The sequence below is a fragment of the Oncorhynchus tshawytscha genome, unplaced genomic scaffold (genome assembly GCF_018296145.1).
Source record: "Oncorhynchus tshawytscha isolate Ot180627B unplaced genomic scaffold, Otsh_v2.0 Un_scaffold_3672_pilon_pilon, whole genome shotgun sequence".
Taxonomy (NCBI): Eukaryota; Metazoa; Chordata; class Actinopteri; order Salmoniformes; family Salmonidae; genus Oncorhynchus; species Oncorhynchus tshawytscha.
The window spans coordinates 357,501-380,000 of NW_024609769.1; the positions used below are offsets into that span (position 1 = coordinate 357,501).

Below are 22,500 nucleotides of genomic sequence, written 5' to 3' on the forward strand. Positions count from 1 at the left end.
AGAGAAAGAAAGAGAGGAGGAGAGAGACAAGGAGAGAGAGAGAGAGGGTGGGAGGTGGAGGGAGAAAGAAAGAGGGGAGGAGGAGAGAAACAAGGAGAGAGAGAGAGATGGATAGACGGAGACAAAGTGGGGGAAAGAGGTACAAAATAAAGGGAAGGAGAGAGGGAGGGAGAGAGAGAGAGAGAGAGAGAGAGAGAGAGAGAAGGAGGGAGAGAGAGGTAAATGTATAGAGAGAGGGAGAAGGAGGGAGAGAGAGAGGTAGAGAGAGAAGAAAGAGAGGGAGAGAGATAGAGAGGGAGAAGGAGGGAGAGATAGAGAGAGAAGAAAGAGAGGGAGAAGGAGGGAGAGAGATAGAGAGGGAGAAGGAGGGAGAGAGAGAGAGGGAGAAGGAGGGAGAGAGAGAGGGAGATATATTGAATTGCTGTTTAATGATTAGCTCAAAGTCAACATGTAGCCCCTCAAAGCAACACCTAGACAGTAGTCTCCAGTTGTGCTGGTCCCCTCCCTGCCTTGTGCACCACTGGGCTCCACGTTACTGTTCATTTAGCACTATGTGAAGAGACATCAAACACAGGTATCCTGGGACAAGGCCTTACGGATGGTTACGACTATTTTCCAAGAGAGGCCTGAATCGATAAACTATATGGTGAGGTTATATGTTTATTTTATTTTGCATTAATAACATTCATACAGTATAAACTATTCACAAGTCAATTAATGTTCACAATCAATTTATCCACAGAGGCTTCTCCCCTGTAATATATGAATAGGCCAGTCCATCTGTTCATGTATGGCAATCGTCTGCTTGTTTTGTTATGAATAGCTCATAACCCTCCCAACCAATCAGTGACTAGATCACATTAAAAGATAGGAACATCATAATGACTGTTGTTAAAAGCACCATTTGGGAAAGAGACAGAGACAGAGCGAGAGAGACAGAGCGAGAGAGACAGACACAGAGCGAGAGGAGAGACAGAGCGAGAGAGACAGACACAGAGCGAGAGAGACAGAGCGAGTGAGACAGAGACAGAGCGAGAGGAGAGACAGAGCGAGAGAGACAGACAGAGACAGAGCGAGAGAGACAGAGCGAGTGAGACAGAGACAGAGCGAGAGAGACAGAGAGACAGAGTGAGAGGAGAGACAGAGCGAGAGAGACAGAGCGAGAGAGACAGAGCGAGAGAGACAGAGCGAGAGAGACAGAGCGAGAGAGACAGAGACAGAGTGAGAGAGAGAGACAGAGCAGAGCAGAGAGAGAGACAGAGAGAGAGAGAGACAGAGCGAGAGAGAGACAGAGACAGAGTGAGAGAGACAGAGCGAGAGAGACAGAGACAGAGTGAGAGAGAGAGACAGAGCGAGAGAGACAGAGCGAGAGAGACAGACACAGAGCGAGAGGAGAGACAGAGCGAGAGAGACAGACGAGAGAGACAGAGACAGAGCGAGAGGAGAGACAGAGCGAGAGAGACAGAGACAGAGCGAGAGGAGAGACAGAGCGAGAGAGACAGAGAGACAGAGACAGAGCGAGAGAGACAGAGCGAGTGAGACAGAGACAGAGCGAGAGAGACAGAGACAGAGTGAGAGGAGAGACAGAGCGAGACAGAGGAGAGACAGAGACAGAGCGAGAGGAGAGACAGACACAGAGCGAGAGGAGAGACAGAGCGAGAGAGACAGAGACAGAGCGAGAGGAGAGACAGAGCGAGAGAGACAGAGACAGAGCGAGAGGAGAGACAGAGCGAGAGAGACAGAGACAGAGCGAGAGAGACAGAGCGAGTGAGACAGAGACAGAGCGAGAGGAGAGACAGAGCGAGAGAGACAGACAGAGACAGAGCGAGAGGAGAGACAGAGCGAGAGAGAGACAGAGACAGAGCGAGAGGAGAGACAGAGAGACAGAGGAGAGACAGAGACAGAGCGAGAGGAGAGACAGACAGAGCGAGAGAGACAGAGCGAGAGACAGACAGAGAGACGAGAGAGAGACAGACAGAGCGAGAGGAGAGACAGAGCAGAGAGAGACAGAGACAGAGCGAGAGAGACAGAGACAGAGAGAGAGACGAGTGAGAGACAGAGCGAGAGAGAGAGAGAGAGACAGAGACAGAACAGAGACAGAGACAGAGCTGTTAAGTTTTTCACTTTATATATTCAGAGACAGAGACAGAGCGAGAGACAGAGACAGAGCGAGAGAGACAGAGACAGAGCGAGAGAGACAGAGACAGAGCGAGAGAGACAGAGACAGAGCGAGAGAGACAGAGACAGACGAGAGAGACAGAGCGAGAGAGAGAGACAGAGACAGAGCGAGAGAGACAGAGACAGAGCGAGAGAGACAGAGACAGAGCGAGAGAGACAGAGACAGAGCGAGAGGAGAGACAGAGCGAGAGAGACAGAGACAGAGCGAGAGACAGAGACAGACAGAGACAGAGCGAGAGAGACAGAGACAGAGCGAGAGAGGAGACAGACAGAGCGAGAGAGACAGAGACAGAGCGAGAGGACAGAGACAGAGCGAGAGAGACAGAGACGAGAGAGACAGACAGAGCGAGAGAGACAGAGACAGAGCGAGAGAGAGAGACAGAGACAGAGAGAGAGACAGAGACAGAGCGAGAGAGAGAGACAGAGCGAGAGAGACAGAGACAGAGCGAGAGGAGAGACAGAGCGAGAGAGACAGAGACAGAGCGAGAGGAGAGACAGAGCGAGAGAGAGAGACGAGAGAGAGACAGAGCGAGAGAGACAGAGACAGAGCGAGAGAGAGACAGAGCGAGAGAGACAGAGACAGAGCGAGAGAGAGAGACAGAGCGAGAGAGACAGAGACAGAGCGAGAGGAGAGACAGAGAGAGAGAGACAGAGACAGAGCGAGAGAGACAGAGACAGAGCGAGAGAGAGAGACAGAGCGAGAGAGACAGAGCGAGAGAGACAGAGCGAGACAGTAGAGACAGAGACAGAGACAGAGACAGAGCGAGAGAGAGAGACAGAGAGACAGAGTTTTTCACGAGAGGAGAGAGAGAGAGACAGAGTCGAGAGAGACAGAGACAGAGCGAGAGAGACAGAGCGAGAGAGACAGAGACAGAGCGAGAGAAGACATTGAAGAGACAGAGACAGAGCGAGAGAGACAGAGACAGAGCGAGAGAGACAGAGACAGAGCGAGAGAGACAGAGACAGAGCGAGAGAGAGACAGAGCGAGAGAGACAGAGACAGAGCGAGAGAGACAGAGACAGAGCGAGAGAGACAGAGACAGAGCGAGAGAGACAGACAGAGCGAGAGAGACAGAGACAGAGCGAGAGAGACAGACACAGAGACAGAGAGAGAGAGACAGAGCGAGAGAGACAGACACAGAGCGAGAGAGACAGACACAGAGCGAGAGAGAGAGACAGAGCAGAGAGAGACAGAGACAGAGCGAGAGAGAGAGACAGAGCACAGAGAGAGACAGAGCGAGTGAGACAGAGACAGAGCGAGAGAGACAGAGCGAGAGAGACAGTTTGTACATTGTTAGAACACTGTATATATATATAATATGACATTTGTAATGTCTTTACTGTTTTGAAACTTCTGTATGTGTAATGTTTACTGTTAATTTTTGTTGTTTTTCACTTTATATATTCACTTTGTATGTTGTCTACCTCACTTGCTTTGGCAATGTTAACACATGTTTCCCATGCCAATAAAGCCCTTGAATTGAATTGAATTGAATTGACAGAGACAGAGCGAGAGAGACAGACACAGAGCGAGAGGAGAGAGACAGAGACAGAGCGAGAGAGACAGAGACAGAGCGAGAGAGACAGAGACAGAGCGAGAGAGACAGAGACAGAGCGAGAGAGACAGACAGAGCGAGCGAGAGAGACAGACGAGAGAGACAGAGCAGAGCGAGAGAGAGACAGACACAGAGCGAGAGAGACAGACACAGAGCGAGAGAGACAGACACAGAGCGAGAGAGACAGACACAGAGCGAGAGAGACAGACACAGAGCGAGAGAGACAGACACAGAGCGAGAGAGACAGACACAGAGCGAGAGAGAGAGACAGAGCGAGAGAGACAGAGACAGAGCGAGAGAGAGAGAGACAGAGACAGAGCGAGAGAGACAGACACAGAGCGAGAGAGACAGACACAGAGCGAGAGGAGAGAGACAGAGACAGAGCGAGAGGAGAGAGAGGAGAGAGACAGACAGAGCGAGAGAGACAGAGACAGAGCGAGAGAGACAGAGACAGAGCGAGAGAGACAGACAGAGCAGAGCGAGAGAGACAGACACAGAGCGAGAGAGACAGACACAGAGCGAGAGAGACAGACACAGAGCGAGAGAGACAGACACAGAGCGAGAGAGACAGACACAGAGCGAGAGAGACAGACACAGAGCGAGAGAGACAGACACAGAGCGAGAGAGACAGAGACAGAGCGAGAGAGACAGACACAGAGCGAGAGAGACAGACACAGAGCGAGAGAGACAGACACAGAGCGAGAGAGACAGACACAGAGCGAGAGAGACAGACACAGAGCGAGAGAGACAGACACAGAGCGAGAGAGACAGACACAGAGCGAGAGAGACACACAGAGAGACAGACACACAATCACACAGAGAGACAGACACACAGACACAGAGAGACAGACACACAGACACAGACAGACACAGAGAGACAGACACAGAGACAGACACACAGACAGATACAGAGAGACAGACACAGAGACAGACACTACTTTGTCTTGTCCCTGCTGGAAGCTCTGGTATGGATTCTCTTCGTCTATTTAATGGATGTGCTGTTAAGGAAGAGGGTTCTTATAATCTTTAACATGTCCCCTAAGACAGACAGACAGACACACACACACACACACACACACACACACACACACAGGGAGGCTAACCATCAAAAGGTTCAAAGTTGCCCTGATTGGTCCAGAAGACTCTATGCTGGGGGAGGAAAGAGGAGTGCAGACAACAGGTGAAGTGTTGTTGAAAGTGAGAAGGGAGTCTATGAATCTGTAGACAGTTACATTTCACACAGCCCCAGTCCAAATGTAGCTGCTCGTTTTACGTCTGTTTGGGGACACAAAATATTGCATCCCAAATGGCACCCTATCCCCTATATAGTGCACTTCTTTTGACCCGGGCCCATAGGAAACAGGGTGCCATTTGGGATGCACTCCGTTCTATGTGTGTGGCTGTTTCCGTGTGGCAGGCTGTTATCTCTCTCAACAAGGTGTGGGTTTGGTGGAGCTACCCCAGACTGTCTTGAGAAGAAGCCCATATCTTTTGTTGTAGCAGATGAGCTAATTAAACAATGTTCCTACTCAAATATATAGAATAAAACAATAATGAACCATTCTTCAAGTTTTAGGACAAGTTGCAGGGGTTTGATGGAGCTCAGCCAACAGAGAGTAGCAGTAGTCTAGATGGGTGATGTCTGAATTAGGACAAGTTGCAGGGGTTTGATGGAGCTCAGCCAACAGAGAGTAGCAGTAGTCTAGATGGGCGATGCCTGAATTAGGACAAGTGCATAAATTAGGACAAGTATATGAATTAGGACAAGTACCTGAATTAGGACAAGTGCCTAAATGAGGACCTGCGCCACTTCCTGTGTGATGTCATACTCTATGGATGTTGTAGAGCAGGAACCTGCAGGAGTCACTGTGTTGATGTTTTCAGAGAAGGACAGGGTGTTGTCCAGGGTCACGCCAAGGTTCTTTGCCCATCTGGGAGGCGGACACAGTGGCGTTGAGCACTTTAACTTCCCTTCTGCTGATTTCCTGTCCTTACTGCTCCAAGGTCCCTATTTTACAGATATAAAGGACCTCTGAAGAGAGCAGACGCCCACCCATCATTTCTGTGCCTTGTGAATAAGCCTGAGTCCACTCACACTCACTGGGTGGTATTGGCAGACTGTACAGTCCTATTCCACACAGAGAGAGAAAAGACTGCTGCGTAAAAGACGACAGCTGAAGACTTGATCTGTTGTCATCAAGTGCCATCTATTGGTGGAGAGGAGAATGATTCGATCAGGACCTGGTTGGTTCAGTGTGGAAAACTGCTGCAGTGCAACAGGGCTTTATAGTCCATTCTCTCAGTAGACCCATAGACGCAGCATCTACAATGATACAGACAACATGATGTGTTGCTGGTTATAAGCATGTGCTGTACGATCCTTAGGACATTTAAAGGGGTCATGTTCACACTCACACGCAGACACACATACACAGTCACACACACAACACTCTCATCTCTTCTCTCTGCTGTCAATCATGTTGTACTTGTCTTGTATGTTCACATACATCCTCTATCTCTATCTCTCTCCTCTATCTCTCTCACTCTATCTCTCACTCTCTCTCTCTCTCTCTCTCTCACTCTCTCTCTCTCTCTCTCTCTCTCTCTCCTCTATCTCTCTCACTCTCTCTCTCACTCTCTCTCTCCTCTATCTCTCTCACTCTCTCTCTCTCTCTCTCTCTATCTCTCTCTCTCTCCTCTATCTCTCTCACTCTCTCTCTCACTCTCTCTCTCTCTCTCTCTCTCTCTCTCTCACTCTCTCTCCTCTATCTCTCTCACTTTCTCACTCTCTCTCTCCTCTATCTCTCTCACTCTCTCTCTCCTCTATCACTATCCCTCTCATCCCCTCTCCCTCGCTCTCTTTCTATCTCTCTCTCCTCTCTCTCTCCCTCTCTCTCTCACTCTCTCTCTCTCTCTCTCTCTCTCTCTCTCTCTATCTCTCTCTCTCTCTCTCTGTTCTCATCCAGGGGGTGAAGGGTGACTCTGGAATCCCAGGAGACAAAGGAGATCAAGGTGATCCGGTATGTAACACACAGACAGCACACACCCTTCCAACACATTATTGTGGTGACATTTAAAGTGGCTGTCATTAACCATGAACACTAACCTTTGACCTTTGGCCTTCTCCCTCAGGGTCAGCCAGGTGGAGACGGGGCCTCAGGGATGAAAGGACAGAAGGTGAGTCACATCACGTGTGTGTGTGTGTGTGTGTGTGTGTGTGTGTGTGTGTGTGTGTGTGTGTGTGTGTGTGTGTGTGTGTGTGTGTGTGTGTGTGTGTGTGTGTGTGTGTGTGTGTGTGTGTGTGTGTGTGTGTGTGTGTGTGTGTGTGTGTGTGTGTGTGTGTGTGTGTGTGTGTGTGTGTGTGTGTGTGTGTGTGTGTGTGTGTGTGTGTGTGTGTGTGTGTGTGTGTGAGCTCCAGTCTGATTACCCATGATCTATTTATCTTTCCTGCATTCATTTATGTCTAAATCTGGCTGCAAATTAACTCTCTTATAATGATATTTCATCATTGTTAATTGTCACACACACACACACACACCATGTGACTCACCTTCTGTTCTTTCATCTCGGAGGCGTCCTTGTTTAACCCACTACAGTATATCAGTGTACCAACCCCACTAACCCAATCAACTGAAACCGGTTGTCATTAAGTAGATGTAAATAGTGTTTGAATGAATGCTACTGTCGGTTGTGACTGAATCAATGAGAGAGGAGGTAGGAGCAGATGTTACAGCAGCTTCGGTGGTGGGGGAGATTTCACAACCCTCTGTAAACCAGGGCTTCTGGATTCTCCCTAAACAATAGATCAATATCATCCTGAGGTTTTGAAGCATGTCTGTACAGTATGACATCACATGGTTTCTCTATGCTCTCTGTGTGTTCTCTTATCAGGGGGAAGAAGGCCTGAGAGGACCACCAGGACCGGTGAGGAGTACATTGTTGTGGCGTTAATGTTTCCTGTGACTGTTTATAACTGAGACATAAAGTCATATTATCTAAGAGACTGTTTTACAGTTCTGTACTGTAGTTTATTTTGGAGTTATTGGAGAGAGGAGTAACTGAGGGGCGTAAACAAGACTAGCCAGGACTCTACAGTCGGTGTTGGTTCAGTACATTATCCCTGCTCCACATTCACAATGTTTGGGCTACATGTTTTTCAGATCTGAGAGTACCTGCAATCCATGCTCTGTCTCCTCTGATCTCTCAAAGACAATCCTGAATCTACACGTACATGACCTGTCTATGTAATTGTAATGGACCTTTACTGGTGCATGTCAACATGGTATATAAAAAGGCTAGTATGTGACCCCAATGGACAGGTAGACCTTTGGTAGACCATCCAGACAGGTAATAGTAGTGAGAACAACAGACTATTCCCAGACTCCTCTGAGATCTGTCCTTCTTCATAATTCAACTCCTGGTTTCTTGTTTAGCCGCGGATCCAAATGGCACCGAGCCAACGTCACATCACCGCACGCTGAACAAATATTCCCTCTACTAATGAACTCCTTCTCCTACTACTACTTTATATCACTCTGTCTGCCTCCCAAATGGCACCCCATTCCCTACGTAGTGACTACTTTTGTAACATGCATGCTCCGACTACTGATGTCTTTCACTGAATGTGTCCCAAATGGTTCCCTATGGACCCTGGTCTAAAGAGGTGCACTAAATAGGCAATAGTGTGCCATTTAATATGAATCCCTTATCTCAACTGGAGTCAGGTCCACTTGTTCTTAAACATTTCATTTACAATTGAACAGTGGCAGGTAATGAGTCCCCCTTTAATGGTTATAAAGCCTGTTCTTGCCTTGCAATTAGTTGTGTAAGAAGTTCTATCAGAACCACTTAATCGGACTCAATTAACTGGACTGGATTACATTTTGAAATGGATTTTTAAGATTGAAGCGATAAGGGAGCAAAATGATTTAAAATGATGTTGCTATTTTAGGCCTACAGTTTTCTAAGGTTTGGTTGGAACACCCAAAGTCCAGTATGTTATCATGTGCTGATGTCTCCGGCTGGGGCAGCCTTCTACTTCTAATTATCAAATACATTCAGTCAATCAATTAATCATGTGGCTCCCAAACGGTTTCTAAATGCCAAATCAACTATGCCAATTGTCGAATGCCAAATCCCCCCTAGCCACCACTCCTGATAGACACACTAGATCTGAGAGGATTGGACAAGTAGCTATACTCTTTATTGTAATAGCTTAATTAATAGCTTCATTTCTGATTGGCTAAGTGGGAGATGTCACCACATTGCTTCCATCCATCTATCCAATCCTCTCTGGTCTACATTAGTGGCTTTGGAGTACGTTCATTTACAATTCAGACATTCAGAAAAGTCATTTATCAATTCATAAATTGGTCTGTTTGATTATTTAGCTCAAATCTCACTTAAATAGGGGGCTCCCGAGTGGCACAGCGGTCTAAGGCACTGCATCTCAGTGTGCGAGGGGTCACCAAAGACCCTGGTTCAATTCCAGGCTGTATCACAACCGGCCGTGATTGAGAGTCCCATAGGGCGGTGCACAGTTGGCCCAGCGTTTGGTCTTAGCTGACTTAGTTAAATGGAGGATGTATAAAACAAATACAACTAAATGAGCGTTTATCTGTCCACTTCCTACTAACAGATAACGGGTGAATCCCTAATGGCACCAGGTCAATGGTAGTGTGCTATATAGAGAATAGGGTACCATAGGGCTCTGGTCAATGGTAGTGTGCTATATAGGGAATAGGGTACCATAGGTCTCTGGTCAATAGTAGTGTGCTATATAGGGAATAGGGTACCATAGGGCTCTGCTCAATGGTAGTGTGCTATATAGGGAATAGGGTACCATAGGGCTCTGGTCAATGTTAGTGTGCTATATAGGGTACCATAGGGGGCTGGTCAATGGTAGTGTGCTATATAGAGAATAGGGTACCAGAGGGCTCTGCTCAATGGTAGTGTGCTATATAGAGAAAGGGTACCATAGGGCTCTGGTCAATGGTAGTGTGCTATATAGGGTACCATAGGGCTCTGGTCAATGGTAGTGCACTATATAGGGAATAGGGTGCCATAGGGCTCTGGTCAATGGTAGTGCACTATATAGAGAATAGGGTACCATAGGGCTCTGGTCACTATATAGGGAATAGGGTACCATAGGGCTCTGGTCAATGGTAGTGCACTATATAGGGAATAGGGTGCCATAGGGCTCTGGTCAATGGTAGTGCACTATATAGGGAATAGGGTACCATAGGGCTCTGGGGCTCCGGTCAATGGTAGTGCACTATATAGGGAATAGGGTGCCATAGGGCTCTGGTCAATGGTAGTGCACTATATAGGGAATAGGGTGCCATTTGAGACACAGTGGGATCATTTCTGCCGTAAAGCGTTTAATTCCATGACTCTGCAGAAACCAGGGTTCAGACCATTACCCTCCTTCCTGTTCATTAGTGCAGAGGAGGAACCACCAGGCGGGGTTATAGGCATGTGTGACCCCCCCATGACCCACAGACAGCCCACACGTGGCCCTTGACCAGACTCAGACTGAAGGCTACAGATATAAGAGACAAGATTAGAACAAATTGCTTTAGGAGGCAGACTGATATTTGGAACTTGAAGCACTAAAAGGCTGATTTCCACACTGAACTTGTTATACAACATCACAGGAAAGATCAGGACATCGTTTTACTGCATGGCCCTCCATGACCCACAGATAGCCCACACGTAGCCCTTGACCAGACAGACACAGAATAATAGGCTAAGCTATGAACAAGAGCAGAAGGCTAAAAGATTAGAACAAATTGACAAACTTGTAAATAGATATTTATAGCAGTCTGAGATGTTGAAATGAAAGCCAAAACAAAATGCATTACCACTAAAATAACCCGGCTCGACCAGACAGACACAGAAGAACAAGAAGACAAGGAACAGGGTTGGAATAAATTGACATACTTGTTCAATAGAATTATCTATATTTTTTGCTAGCTTTTGGAGGCAGACTAACACCGTACCCAAACCGCCATCGTGCACAAATTGATTTTGTCCCCCCCACACCAAACGCTATCACGACACGCAGGTTGAAATATCAAAACAAACTCTGAACCAATTATATTAATTTGGGGACAGGTCAAAAAGCATTAAACATTTATAACAACGTTGAGTTGTTATTTTACCTGAAATGCACAAGGTCCTCTACTCCGAAAATTAATCCACACATAAAACAGTCAACCGAATCGTTTCTAGTCACCTCACCTCCTTCCAGGCTTTTTCTTCTTTGGACTTTATATGGCGATTGGCATCTAAAACTATTACCATGACGATGACCGACCTCAGTTCGTCTTTCAATCACCCACGTGGGTATAACCAATGAGGAGATGGCACAAGGGTATCTGCTTCTATTAACCAATGTGGCGATGGGAGAGGCAGGACTTGCAGCACTTTCTGCGCCACAAATAGAAGCAACTTCTATTTTAGTGCCTGGCAACGCAGACGCTCGTTGGCGCGCACGAGCAGTGTGGGTGCGATGGTTGAATAACATGTATGTGTAAATTTATTTGGCAACGCGAGCGGTGTGGTCAGCATGTCAGATGTTGAACTTGAAGCTACCAAAAACACATGTTCACATAATTGCAGGTTTCTAGGCTACAATTGTGGTACAAAATCATTGGAAAGCTCAGGACATCATTTTACAGCTTGAAAAGTCGACTTTCCGTTACTGTGGGAATGCGTCCCAGATGGCAACCTATTCCCTATATAGTGCACTACTTTTGACCAGAGCCCAATGGGCACTATAAAGGGAAGAGGAAGCCATTTGGGATACACCCGTGACCTTTACCGATCCATACCCTCGCTGGAGGACTGCTCCACAGGGGGGCTTTGTATCCCCAAAACAATGATTGGTCGATTCCGGGACTGACTCTCAAAATACATCCCAAATGGCAACCTATTCCCTACATAGTGCACTACTTTTGACCCGATCCCTATGGTACTATTTACCCCCACTTTAATAGAGAATAGGTGCCATTTGGGGCGTACAGGCAGAGGGGCTAGTCTAGTGGAAGAGGGTCTAGTGACAGACAGGCACTCGTCTTTAGTTTCACCGAAAACACCCCTTCCCTCCTTTTCTCTCTTAAAAGGCTTCTTTAGTTTGACTTTGACAACCCCAACTGCCGAGCCGAGTGCCGAGCCGAGTGCCGAGCCGAGTGCCGGGCCGAGTGCCGGGCCGAGTGCCGGGCCGAGTGCCGGGCCGAGTGCCCGAGCCGAGTGCCGAGCCGAGTGCCGAGCAAAGTGCATTCAATAAGGGAGGTTAGGTGGTACGTCTTACCTACCGAATAAGTGACAATGAAGAAGACAGCTCATTTTCTATCTTCTATCTTGTCTGTCCTTTCCATCCAGGAAATGACAGCTCATGGACTGAGACATCTGTCTGGCTCTGTAAGTAGAAACATCCTACGTAGTTACCTTTACCTTCTGTTCAGTCATAACGGCAGTCGTGCTCTGACTGCTAACTCAATCTTTTGTGTTACCTTGATGAAAGTTATTTTATATCAAATGTTCCGCATTTCATAATGACCTTATTTCTATTTTATTTTAGGAGGCTGAATCAGGAGACAAGGGCCAGAAAGGAGAAATGGGTGATCCAGTAAGGATAGGATATGTACCAACCTGCTCACAGTGTTCATACGATTTGTCTATAATTAACTTTTAAGTGTAAAAGACTTTTAAGTGTAAACTTTAACTTTTAAGTGTAAAAGAAAACCGCTCCCCCCTTGTCCATTTAATCCATTTCATTATTCATCCGCTAAACTGATCCTAGATCAGCACTCCTACTCTGAGATGCTTCGTGAGTATGGGTCCAGATCAGAGGAAGACTAATATATTGATGTTCACGACACCAAGAAACAGTTTGACTCTGTGTCAAATCAAATCAAATATTATTTGTCTCGTGCGCCGAATACAACAGACCTTGCCGTGAAATGCTTTTACTATCAAGCCTTTAAACCAACAGTGCAGTTCAAGAAGAGTTAAGAAAATATTTACCAAATAAACTAAAGTGAAAAAATAATGTGAAAAAAGTAACAAGAAAATGACATAACAATAGCGAGGCTAAATACAGTGGGGGCAATGTAAATAGTCGGGGGGGCAATGTAAATAGTCTGGGGGGCAATGTAAACAGTCTGGGGGGCATTAGATTAAAAGCTCAGCAGTCTTATGGCTTGGGGGTAGAAGCTGTTAAGGAGCCTTTTGGTCCTAGACTTCGGTGACTGGAGTCTTTGACAATTTTTTGGGCCTGGATGGCAGGGACTAAGCACGCACCCCTGAGGGGCCCAGCGTGGCAGATGTGTTGTTGCCTACCGTTACTACCTGGGGGCGGCCAGTCAGGAAGTCCAGGATCCAGTTGCCGAGGGAGGTGTTTAGTCCCAGGGTCCTTAGCTTAATGATGGCTATTGAGGACACTATGGTTTTGTGTGCACTATGTAGGGAATAGGCTGCCATTTAGGATACATCCAAAACATATATGAAAGAGCTGTTGGCAAAGAATCTAATAATCAAATATTTAAAAAAGGACACAAAGTTCAAAGGAGGTCAATCTTTATCGTGCCACACATCAAAATTAGACTTCAACAATAGTTACATGGTTTAGAATGAATGTCATAGACTTCAACAATAGTTACAGGGTTTAGAATGAATGTCATAGACTTCAACAATAGTTACAGGGTTTAAAATGAATGTCATAGACTTCAACAATAGTTACAGGGTTTAGAATGAATGTCATAGACTTCAACAATAGTTACAGGGTTTAAAATGAATGTCATAGTCTTCAACAATAGTTACAGGGTTTAAAATGAATGTCAGGGTTTAGAATGAATGACTTCAACAATAGTTACAGGGTTTAGAATGAATGTCATAGACTTCAAGACTTCAAGAATAGTTACAGGGTTTAGAATGAATGAATGAATGAATAGACTTCAACAATAGTTACAGGGTTTAGAATGAAATAGACTTCAACAATAGTTACAGGGTTTAGAATGTCTTCAACAATAGTTACAGGGTTTAGAATGAATGTCATAGACTTCAACAATAGTTACAGGGTTTAGAATGAATGTCATAGACTTCAACAATAGTTACAGGGTTTAGAATGAATGTCATAGACTTCAACAATAGTTACAGGGTTTAGAATGAATGTCATAGACTTCAACAATAGTTACAGGGTTTAAAATGAATGTCATAGACTTCAACAATAGTTACAGGGTTTAGAATGAATGTCATAGACTTCAACAATAGTTACAGGGTTTAGAATGAATGTCATAGACTTCAACAATAGTTACAGGGTTTAGAATGAATGTCATAGACTTCAACAATAGTTACAGGGTTTAGAATGAATGTCATAGACTTCAACAATAGTTACAGGGTTTAGAATGAATGTCATAGACTTCAACAATAGTTACAGGGTTTAGAATGAAATAGACTTCAACAATAGTTACAGGGTTTAGAATGAATGTCATAGACTTCAACAATAGTTACAGGGTTTAGAATGAATGTCATAGACTTCAACAATAGTTACAGGGTTTAGAATGAATGTCATAGACTTCAACAATAGTTACAGGGTTTAGAATGAATGTCATAGACTTCAACAATAGTTACAGGGTTTAGAATGAATGTCATAGACTTCAACAATAGTTACAGGGTTTAGAATGAATGAATGTCATAGACTTCAACAATAGTTACAGGGTTTAGAATGAATGTCATAGACTTCAACAATAGTTAAGGGTTTAGAATTACAGGGTTTAGAATGAATGTCATAGACTTCAACAATAGTTACAGGGTTTAGGGTTTAAATGAATGTCATAGACTTCAACAATAGTTACAGGGTTTAGACTTCAACAATAGTTAAGGGTTTGAATGTCATAGACTTCAACAATAGTTACAGGGTTTAGAATGAATGTCATAGACTTCAACAATAGTTACAGGGTTTAGAATGAATGTCATAGACTTCAACAATAGTTACAGGGTTTAGAATGAATGTTAGACTTCAACAATAGTTACAGGGTTTAGAATGAATGTCATAGACTTCAACAATAGTTACAGGGTTTAGAATGAATGTCATAGACTTCAACAATAGTTACAGGGTTTAGAATGAATGTCATAGACTTCAACAATAGTTACAGGGTTTAGAATGAATGTCATAGACTTCAACAATAGTTACAGGGTTTAAAATGAATGTCATAGACTTCAACAATAGTTACAGGGTTTAAAATGAATGTCATAGACTTCAACAATAGTTACAGGGTTTAAAATGAATGTCATAGACTTCAACAATAGTTACAGGGTTTAGAATGAATGTCATAGACTTCAACAATAGTTACAGGGTTTAGAATGAATGTCATAGACTTCAACAATAGTTACAGGGTTTAGAATGAATGTCATAGACTTCAACAATAGTTACAGGGTTTAGAATGAATGTCATAGACTTCAACAATAGTTACAGGGTTTAGAATGAATGTCATAGACTTCAACAATAGTTACAGGGTTTAAAATGAATGTCATAGACTTCAACAATAGTTACAGGGTTTAGAATGAATGTCATAGACTTCAACAATAGTTACAGGGTTTAGAATGAATGTCAACAATAGTTACTTCAACAATAGTTACAGGGTTTAGAATGAATGTCATAGACTTCAACAATAGTTACAGGGTTTAGAATGAATGTCATAGACTTCAACAATAGTTACAGGGTTTAGAATGAATGTCATAGACTTCAACAATAGTTACAGGGTTTATGAATGAATGTCATAGACTTCAACAATAGTTACAGGGTTTAGAATGAATGTCATAGACTTCAACAATAGTTACAGGGTTTAGAATGAATGTCATAGACTTCAACAATAGTTACATGGTTTAGAATGAATGTCATAGACTTCAACAATAGTTACATGGTTTAGAATGAATGTCATAGACTTCAACAATAGTTACAGGGTTTAGAATGAATGTCATAGACTTCAACAATAGTTACAGGGTTTAGAATGAATGTCATAGACTTCAACAATAGTTACAGGGTTTAGAATGAATGTCATAGACTTCAACAATAGTTACAGGGTTTAGAATGAATGTCATAGTTACAGGGTTTAAAATGAATGTCATAGACTTCAACAATAGTTACAGGGTTTAGAATGAATGTCATAGACTTCAACAATAGTTACAGGGTTTAGAATGAATGTCATAGACTTCAACAATAGTTACAGGGTTTAGAATGAATGTCATAGTCTTCAACAATAGTTACAGGGTTTAAAATGAATGTCATAGACTTCAACAATAGTTACAGGGTTTAGAATGAATGTCATAGACTTCAACAATAGTTACAGGGTTTAAAATGAATGTCATAGACTTCAACAATAGTTACAGGGTTTAGAATGAATGTCATAGACTTCAACAATAGTTACAGGGTTTAGAATGAATGTCATAGACTTCAACAATAGTTACAGGGTTTAAAATGAATGTCATAGACTTCAACAATAGTTACAGGGTTTAGAATGAATGTCATAGACTTCAACAATAGTTACAGGGTTTAGAATGAATGTCATAGACTTCAACAATAGTTACAGGGTTTAGAATGAATGTCATAGACTTCAACAATAGTTACAGGGTTACAGGGTTTAGAATGAATGTCATAGACTTCAACAATAGTTACAGGGTTTAAATGAAATGAATGTCATAGACTTCAACAATAGTTACAGGGTTTAGAATGAATGTCATAGACTTCAACAATAGTTACAGGGTTTAGAATGAATGTCATAGACTTCAACAATAGTTACAGGGTTTAGAATGAATGTCATAGACTTCAACAATAGTTACAGGGTTTAGAATGAATGTCATAGACTTCAACAATAGTTACAGGGTTTAGGGTTTAAATGAATGTCATAGACTTCAACAATAGTTACAGGGTTTAGAATGAATGTCATAGACTTCAACAATAGTTACAGGGTTTAGAATGAATGTCATAGACTTCAACAATAGTTACAGGGTTTAGAATGAATGTCATAGACTTCAACAATAGTTACAGGGTTAAAGAATGAATGTCATAGAACTTCAACAATAGTTACAGGGTTTAGAATGAATGTCATAGACTTCAACAATAGTTACAGGGTTTAGAATGAATGTCATAGACTTCAACAATAGTTACAGTCATAGACTTCAACAATAGTTACAGGGTTTAGAATGAATGTCATAGACTTCAACAATAGTTACAGGGTTTTGAAAATGAATGTTCAGGGTTTAAAATGAATGTCATACTTCAACAATAGTTACAGGGTTTAGAAATGAATGTCAGGGTTTAGACTTCAACAATAGTTACAGGGTTTAAAATGAATGTCATAGACTTCAACAATAGTTACAGGGTTTAGAATGAATGTCATAGACTTCAACAATAGTTACAGGGTTTAGAATGAATGACTTCAACAATAGTTACAGGGTTTAAAATGAATGTCATAGACTTCAACAATAGTTACAGGGTTTAAAAGAACTAGACTTCAACAATAGTTACAGGGTTTAGAATGAATGTCATAGACTTCAACAATAGTTACAGGGTTTAGAATGAATGTCATAGACTTCAACAATAGTTACAGGGTTTAGAATGAATGTCATAGACTTCAACAATAGTTACAGGGTTTAGAATGAATGTCATAGACTTCAACAATAGTTACAGGGTTTAGAATGAATGTCATAGACTTCAACAATAGTTACAGGGTTTAGAATGAATGTCATAGACTTCAACAATAGTTACAGGGTTTAGAATGAATGTCATAGACTTCAACAATAGTTACAGGGTTTAGAATGAATGTCATAGACTTCAACAATAGTTACAGGGTTTAGAATGAATGTCATAGACTTCAACAATAGTTACAGGGTTTAGAATGAATGTCATAGACTTCAACAATAGTTACAGGGTTTAGAATGAATGTCATAGACTTCAACAATAGTTACAGGGTTTAGAATGAATGTCATAGACTTCAACAATAGTTACAGGGTTTAGAATGAATGTCATAGACTTCAACAATAGTTACAGGGTTTAGAATGAATGTCATAGACTTCAACAATAGTTACAGGGTTTAGAATGAATGTCATAGACTTCAACAATAGTTACAGGGTTTAGAATGAATGTCATAGACTTCAACAATAGTTACAGGGTTTAGAATGAATGTCATAGACTTCAACAATAGTTACAGGGTTTAGAATGAATGTCATAGACTTCAACAATAGTTACAGGGTTTAGAATGAATGTCATAGACTTCAACAATAGTTACAGGGTTTAGAATGAAATGAATGTTTCATAGTTACAGGGTTTAGAATGAATGACTTCAACAATAGTTACAGGGTTTAGAATGAATGTCATAGACTTCAACAATAGTTACAGGGGGAATTTAGAATGAATGTCATAGACTTCAACAATAGTTACAGGGTTTAGAATGAATGTCATAGACTTCAACAATAGTTACAGGGTTTAGAATGAATGTCATAGACTTCAACAATAGTTACAGGGTTTAGAATGAATGTCATAGACTTCAACAATAGTTACAGGGTTTAGAATGAATGTCATAGACTTCAACAATAGTTACAGGGTTTAGAAATGAATGTCATAGACTTCAACAATAGTTACAGGGTTTAGAATGAATGTCATAGACTTCAACAATAGTTACAGGGTTTAGAATGAATGTCATAGACTTCAACAATAGTTACAGGGTTTAGAATGAATGTCATAGACTTCAACAATAGTTACAGGGTTTAGAATGAATGTCATAGACTTCAACAATAGTTACAGGGTTTAGAATGAATGTCATAGACTTCAACAATAGTTACAACAATCAACAATAGTTACAGGGTTTAGAATGAATGTCATAGACTTCAACAATAGTTACAGGGTTTAGACTTCAACAATAGTTAATGAATGTCATAGACTTCAACAATAGTTACATGGTTTAGAATGAATGTCATAGACTTCAACAATAGTTACAGGGTTTGGAATGAATGTCATAGACTTCAACAATAGTTACAGGGTTTAGAATGAATGTCATCTTCAACAATAGTTACAGGGTTTAGAATGAATGTCATAGTCTTCAACAATAGTTACATGGTTTGGAATGAATGCCATTCAGAAACAGTGTAATAGCTTTTCAAAAGTGTGTCACCTGACTGAGTTGGGCCAACTATTGATTACTATTGTGCAGTGGTGGAACAAGGACCCCATTTTCATTCTCGAGTAAAAGTAAAGATGCCTTAATAGAATAAAAGTCACAGGGTAAAATACTACTTGAGTAAAAATCTAGAAGTATTTGGTTTTAAACATACTTAAGTATCAAAAGTAAAAGTACAAGTATAAATCATTTCAAATTCCTTAAGTTAAGCAAACCAGAGAGCACGATTTTCGTGTTTTTTTTAAATCTACAATTAGCCAGGCTCACACTCCAACATTAAAACATAATTAGCAAACCATTTGTGTTGAATTATTCTGCCAGATCAGAGGCAGTAGGGATGACCAGGGATGTTCTCTTGATAAGTGTTGAATTGGACCATTTTCCTGTCCTGCTAAGCATTCAAAATGTAACCTGTACTTTTGGGTGACATGGAAAATATATCAAGTAAAAAGTAAATACTTTTCTTTAGGAATATAGTGAAGTAAAAGTTGTCAAAAATATAAATATAAGTACTTTACACCAGTGCTATTGTGTGTCTCTTGTGTAAAGACATTGGATTTACAGGATGAGGATAATGGTTTATATGATCCTTTTCTTCAGGGACAAAGAGGACTCCAAGGACCACATGGTTTCAAGGTAACCAGTCAGTCTAAGTATTCAGATGAAGGACAAGCATTACATACACTTTAAAGGCCTCATCTACACTGATCTGAGTACTATACGACCTTTGACATTGAGTTTGGTTATCTACACTGATCTGAGTACTGTATAACCTTTGACATTGGGTTTGGTTATCTACACTGATCTGAGTACTATATGACCTTTGACATTGGGTTTGGTTATCTACACTGATCTGAGTACTGTATGACCTTTGACATTGGGTTTGGTTATCTACACTGATCTGAGTACTGTATAACCTTTGACATTGGGTTTGGTTATCTACACTGATCTGAGTACTATATGACCTTTGACATTGGGTTTGGTTATCTACACTGATCTGAGTACTGTATAACCTTTGACATTGGGTTTGGTTATCTACACTGATCTGAGTACTATATTACCTTTGACATTGGGTTTGGTCATCTACACTGATCTGAGTACTGTATATCCTTTGACATTGTATATCATTGTTAAGTACACAATGATATACAATAAGACATATACACATGATACTGTATATGAGCAGCCTGGAATTGAATAGGAGCCCAGTACACAAAGAAATGATATTTGAGGAATAAAAAGTGATATGTATTACAGTGTGTTTCTAGACTAAATAGAAACTGGGAGTTCTATAAAGTCAGGTTGAATTGCTCTGTTTGGTAGGTTTTCTTTCTTGAAGCCAGACGCTAAACAGATTTTCTCAGGGTCTCACTTATTAATACATGTCCTGGAGTAATTGTGGAGAAAAACAAATCTAACCTTAAATGGTCTCTCTCTCTCTCTTTCTTCTTTCCCTTCCCCCCTCTCCCTCCTTTCATTACTGATTTAAAGGGAAGCTTAGGACTACCAGGTCCAAAGGGAGAGCCCGGCCCAGAGGTAAACACCCGATAGATAATCAATCAAATCACCAGAGAACAAAGAGTCTCTTTCACCAGAGAACAAAGAGTTTCTATCACCAGAGAACAAAGAGTCTCTATCACCAGAGAACAAAGAGTCTTTATCACCAGAGAACAAAGAGTCTTTATCACCAGAGAACAAAGAGTCTTTATCACCAGAGAACAAAGAGTCTCTATCACCAGAGAACAAAGAGTCTCTATCACCAGAGAACAAAGAGTCTCTATCACCAGAGAACAAAGAGTCTCTATCACCAGAGAACAAAGAGTCTCTATCACCAGAGAACAAAGAGTCTCTATCACCAGAGAACAAAGAGCCTCTATCACCAGAGAACAAAGAGTCTCTATCACCCAACAACACAAGCTGTATGATCCTCTGTCATTGTACTTATTGGTACAGTAGAATGAAACTGTTTGGATTGACACAGGAAACAGAATTTATTACATTGTGTACCAAGTACTCAAATACCCTAGATCACCTTTAGTGCACCTGTAGTTGGTTTAGGTTCTAGTTCAGGTTCCCTGAGAAGCTAGTGGTAATGCAACTCACCCCAGGAACTAGACCTAGGTCTATATGGCATGACAAGTGCTTAATTACCTCAGGTCAAACGTTTGAGCAATTTATATTGGTCTACAGAAATGACTATCTTAAACTCTATGGACTCTTGGAAGACTAGCCCTTGGGGATTCAAATCCTGATAAAATGCTTATCAACCAGTAGGACTAATCAAACGTTTGAGGCTGGGCCTGTACTGTAAGTGGAGGTGGGTCGTTCAATGGGACTACTATAGAACACTTGAATAGCTCCTGTTTTCCTCTACTGCCCTCTGTTACCTAAAGAGGATGGTCAAGCTCCCAAACCAGACAGATTGCTGCAATTCTCACAGCAGGTCAAACACCAAAAGATTGCTGCAATCTTCTTTCTTCCCCTACAGTTTGTCCCCTACAGTCTGGTATTTGGGAAATGGTTCATTGGTCTTTTCAATTCTTGATATTTACCCATTTGATTCATGACAGATATAACTTCTAAATGCCTTTTGAGCTTGACACAACTGTCGAATCGCAGACTATACATTTAAAATAACATAAAACTGCAGGATGTCCTGAAGGGTATTCTACAAAGTAGGATCAAGGAGTTAGCCAGTAGATATCCCCAGATAACCTTGTTTTTTAAAAGAAAGGTAAGCTTGAAATGGGCTTGGTCTAATTGACTGAACAACCAAAAACACATATACGTTTAGCTTTCTTAATGAACCAGAAAATCAACAGTTATTTCTGGTTATTTATCAAAGTTAGCTGCTTAACTAATTAAACCTACTTTGTAGTATATCCCTCTGGTGTCTAGTGGCTAGCTACAGTCTACACAGTTCCAACACCTCCGAGATGTCTTCTTCTTAGCATCCAACTTCCAACCCCTTTGGCGACCAGAAAGGCCTCCAGAACAACATGTCTTTACTGGGGTGTACAGTTGGCAGCTCAGTAATACAACTCTCTGAATCAGAGAGTGATTGCTGGGGCTGCCTGCAGTTAGCCAGACAGGCAGGTCACCATGGGCCAGGCTGTGATTACTAGAAGAAGGGATATTAGACTCTAACACTTCTCTGACTGTTTTCCAGGGTAAAGAAGGTCCTCGTGGACTCATCGGACTCCCAGGGATTGCAGGAGAGACGGTGAGTAAAAGACATGTTACTTAAAATACATGTGTTAAGTACCGTTTGAACCAGGGGTGTGGTCAATTCTATTTCAATTATGGAAGATATATGTATTATATATATATATATATATATATTTATTATTTATTTATGAGTTGAAATGGAATTGGTTCCTGAGTTGAAATGGAATTGACCCCACCCCTCCTGAAAGAACAATCTCATCTTCCTCCTTCTCTCATGTCTCCCTGTTCCACTGTTCCCCCAACTACACCTACCAAAGGACAATAAGGAAACACATAGATAAACCGCTGAGGCGAGACGGAGAGAAAGTAAGAGAGAGAAGAAGAGAGCTGATGAAGGCAAAGGGGGGGGGGCAAAGTCTT

General features: G+C 42.1%; 1 protein-coding gene across 1 annotated transcript in view; it reads left to right on the plus strand.

Moving 5' to 3' along the window:
- The window catches only part of LOC112239043 (collagen alpha-1(XIX) chain), a gene marked incomplete at its 3' end in the record, with an annotated part of 235,180 nt that overhangs the window by 158,090 nt on the left and 54,590 nt on the right, over nt 1–22,500 (plus strand). The window contains 8 exon segments of the mRNA XM_042317802.1: nt 6,700–6,753; nt 6,866–6,910; nt 7,625–7,657; nt 12,119–12,157; nt 12,318–12,365; nt 19,513–19,548; nt 20,404–20,448; nt 22,082–22,135. Of these exon segments, the coding sequence (XP_042173736.1) occupies nt 6,700–6,753; nt 6,866–6,910; nt 7,625–7,657; nt 12,119–12,157; nt 12,318–12,365; nt 19,513–19,548; nt 20,404–20,448; nt 22,082–22,135 (354 nt within the window).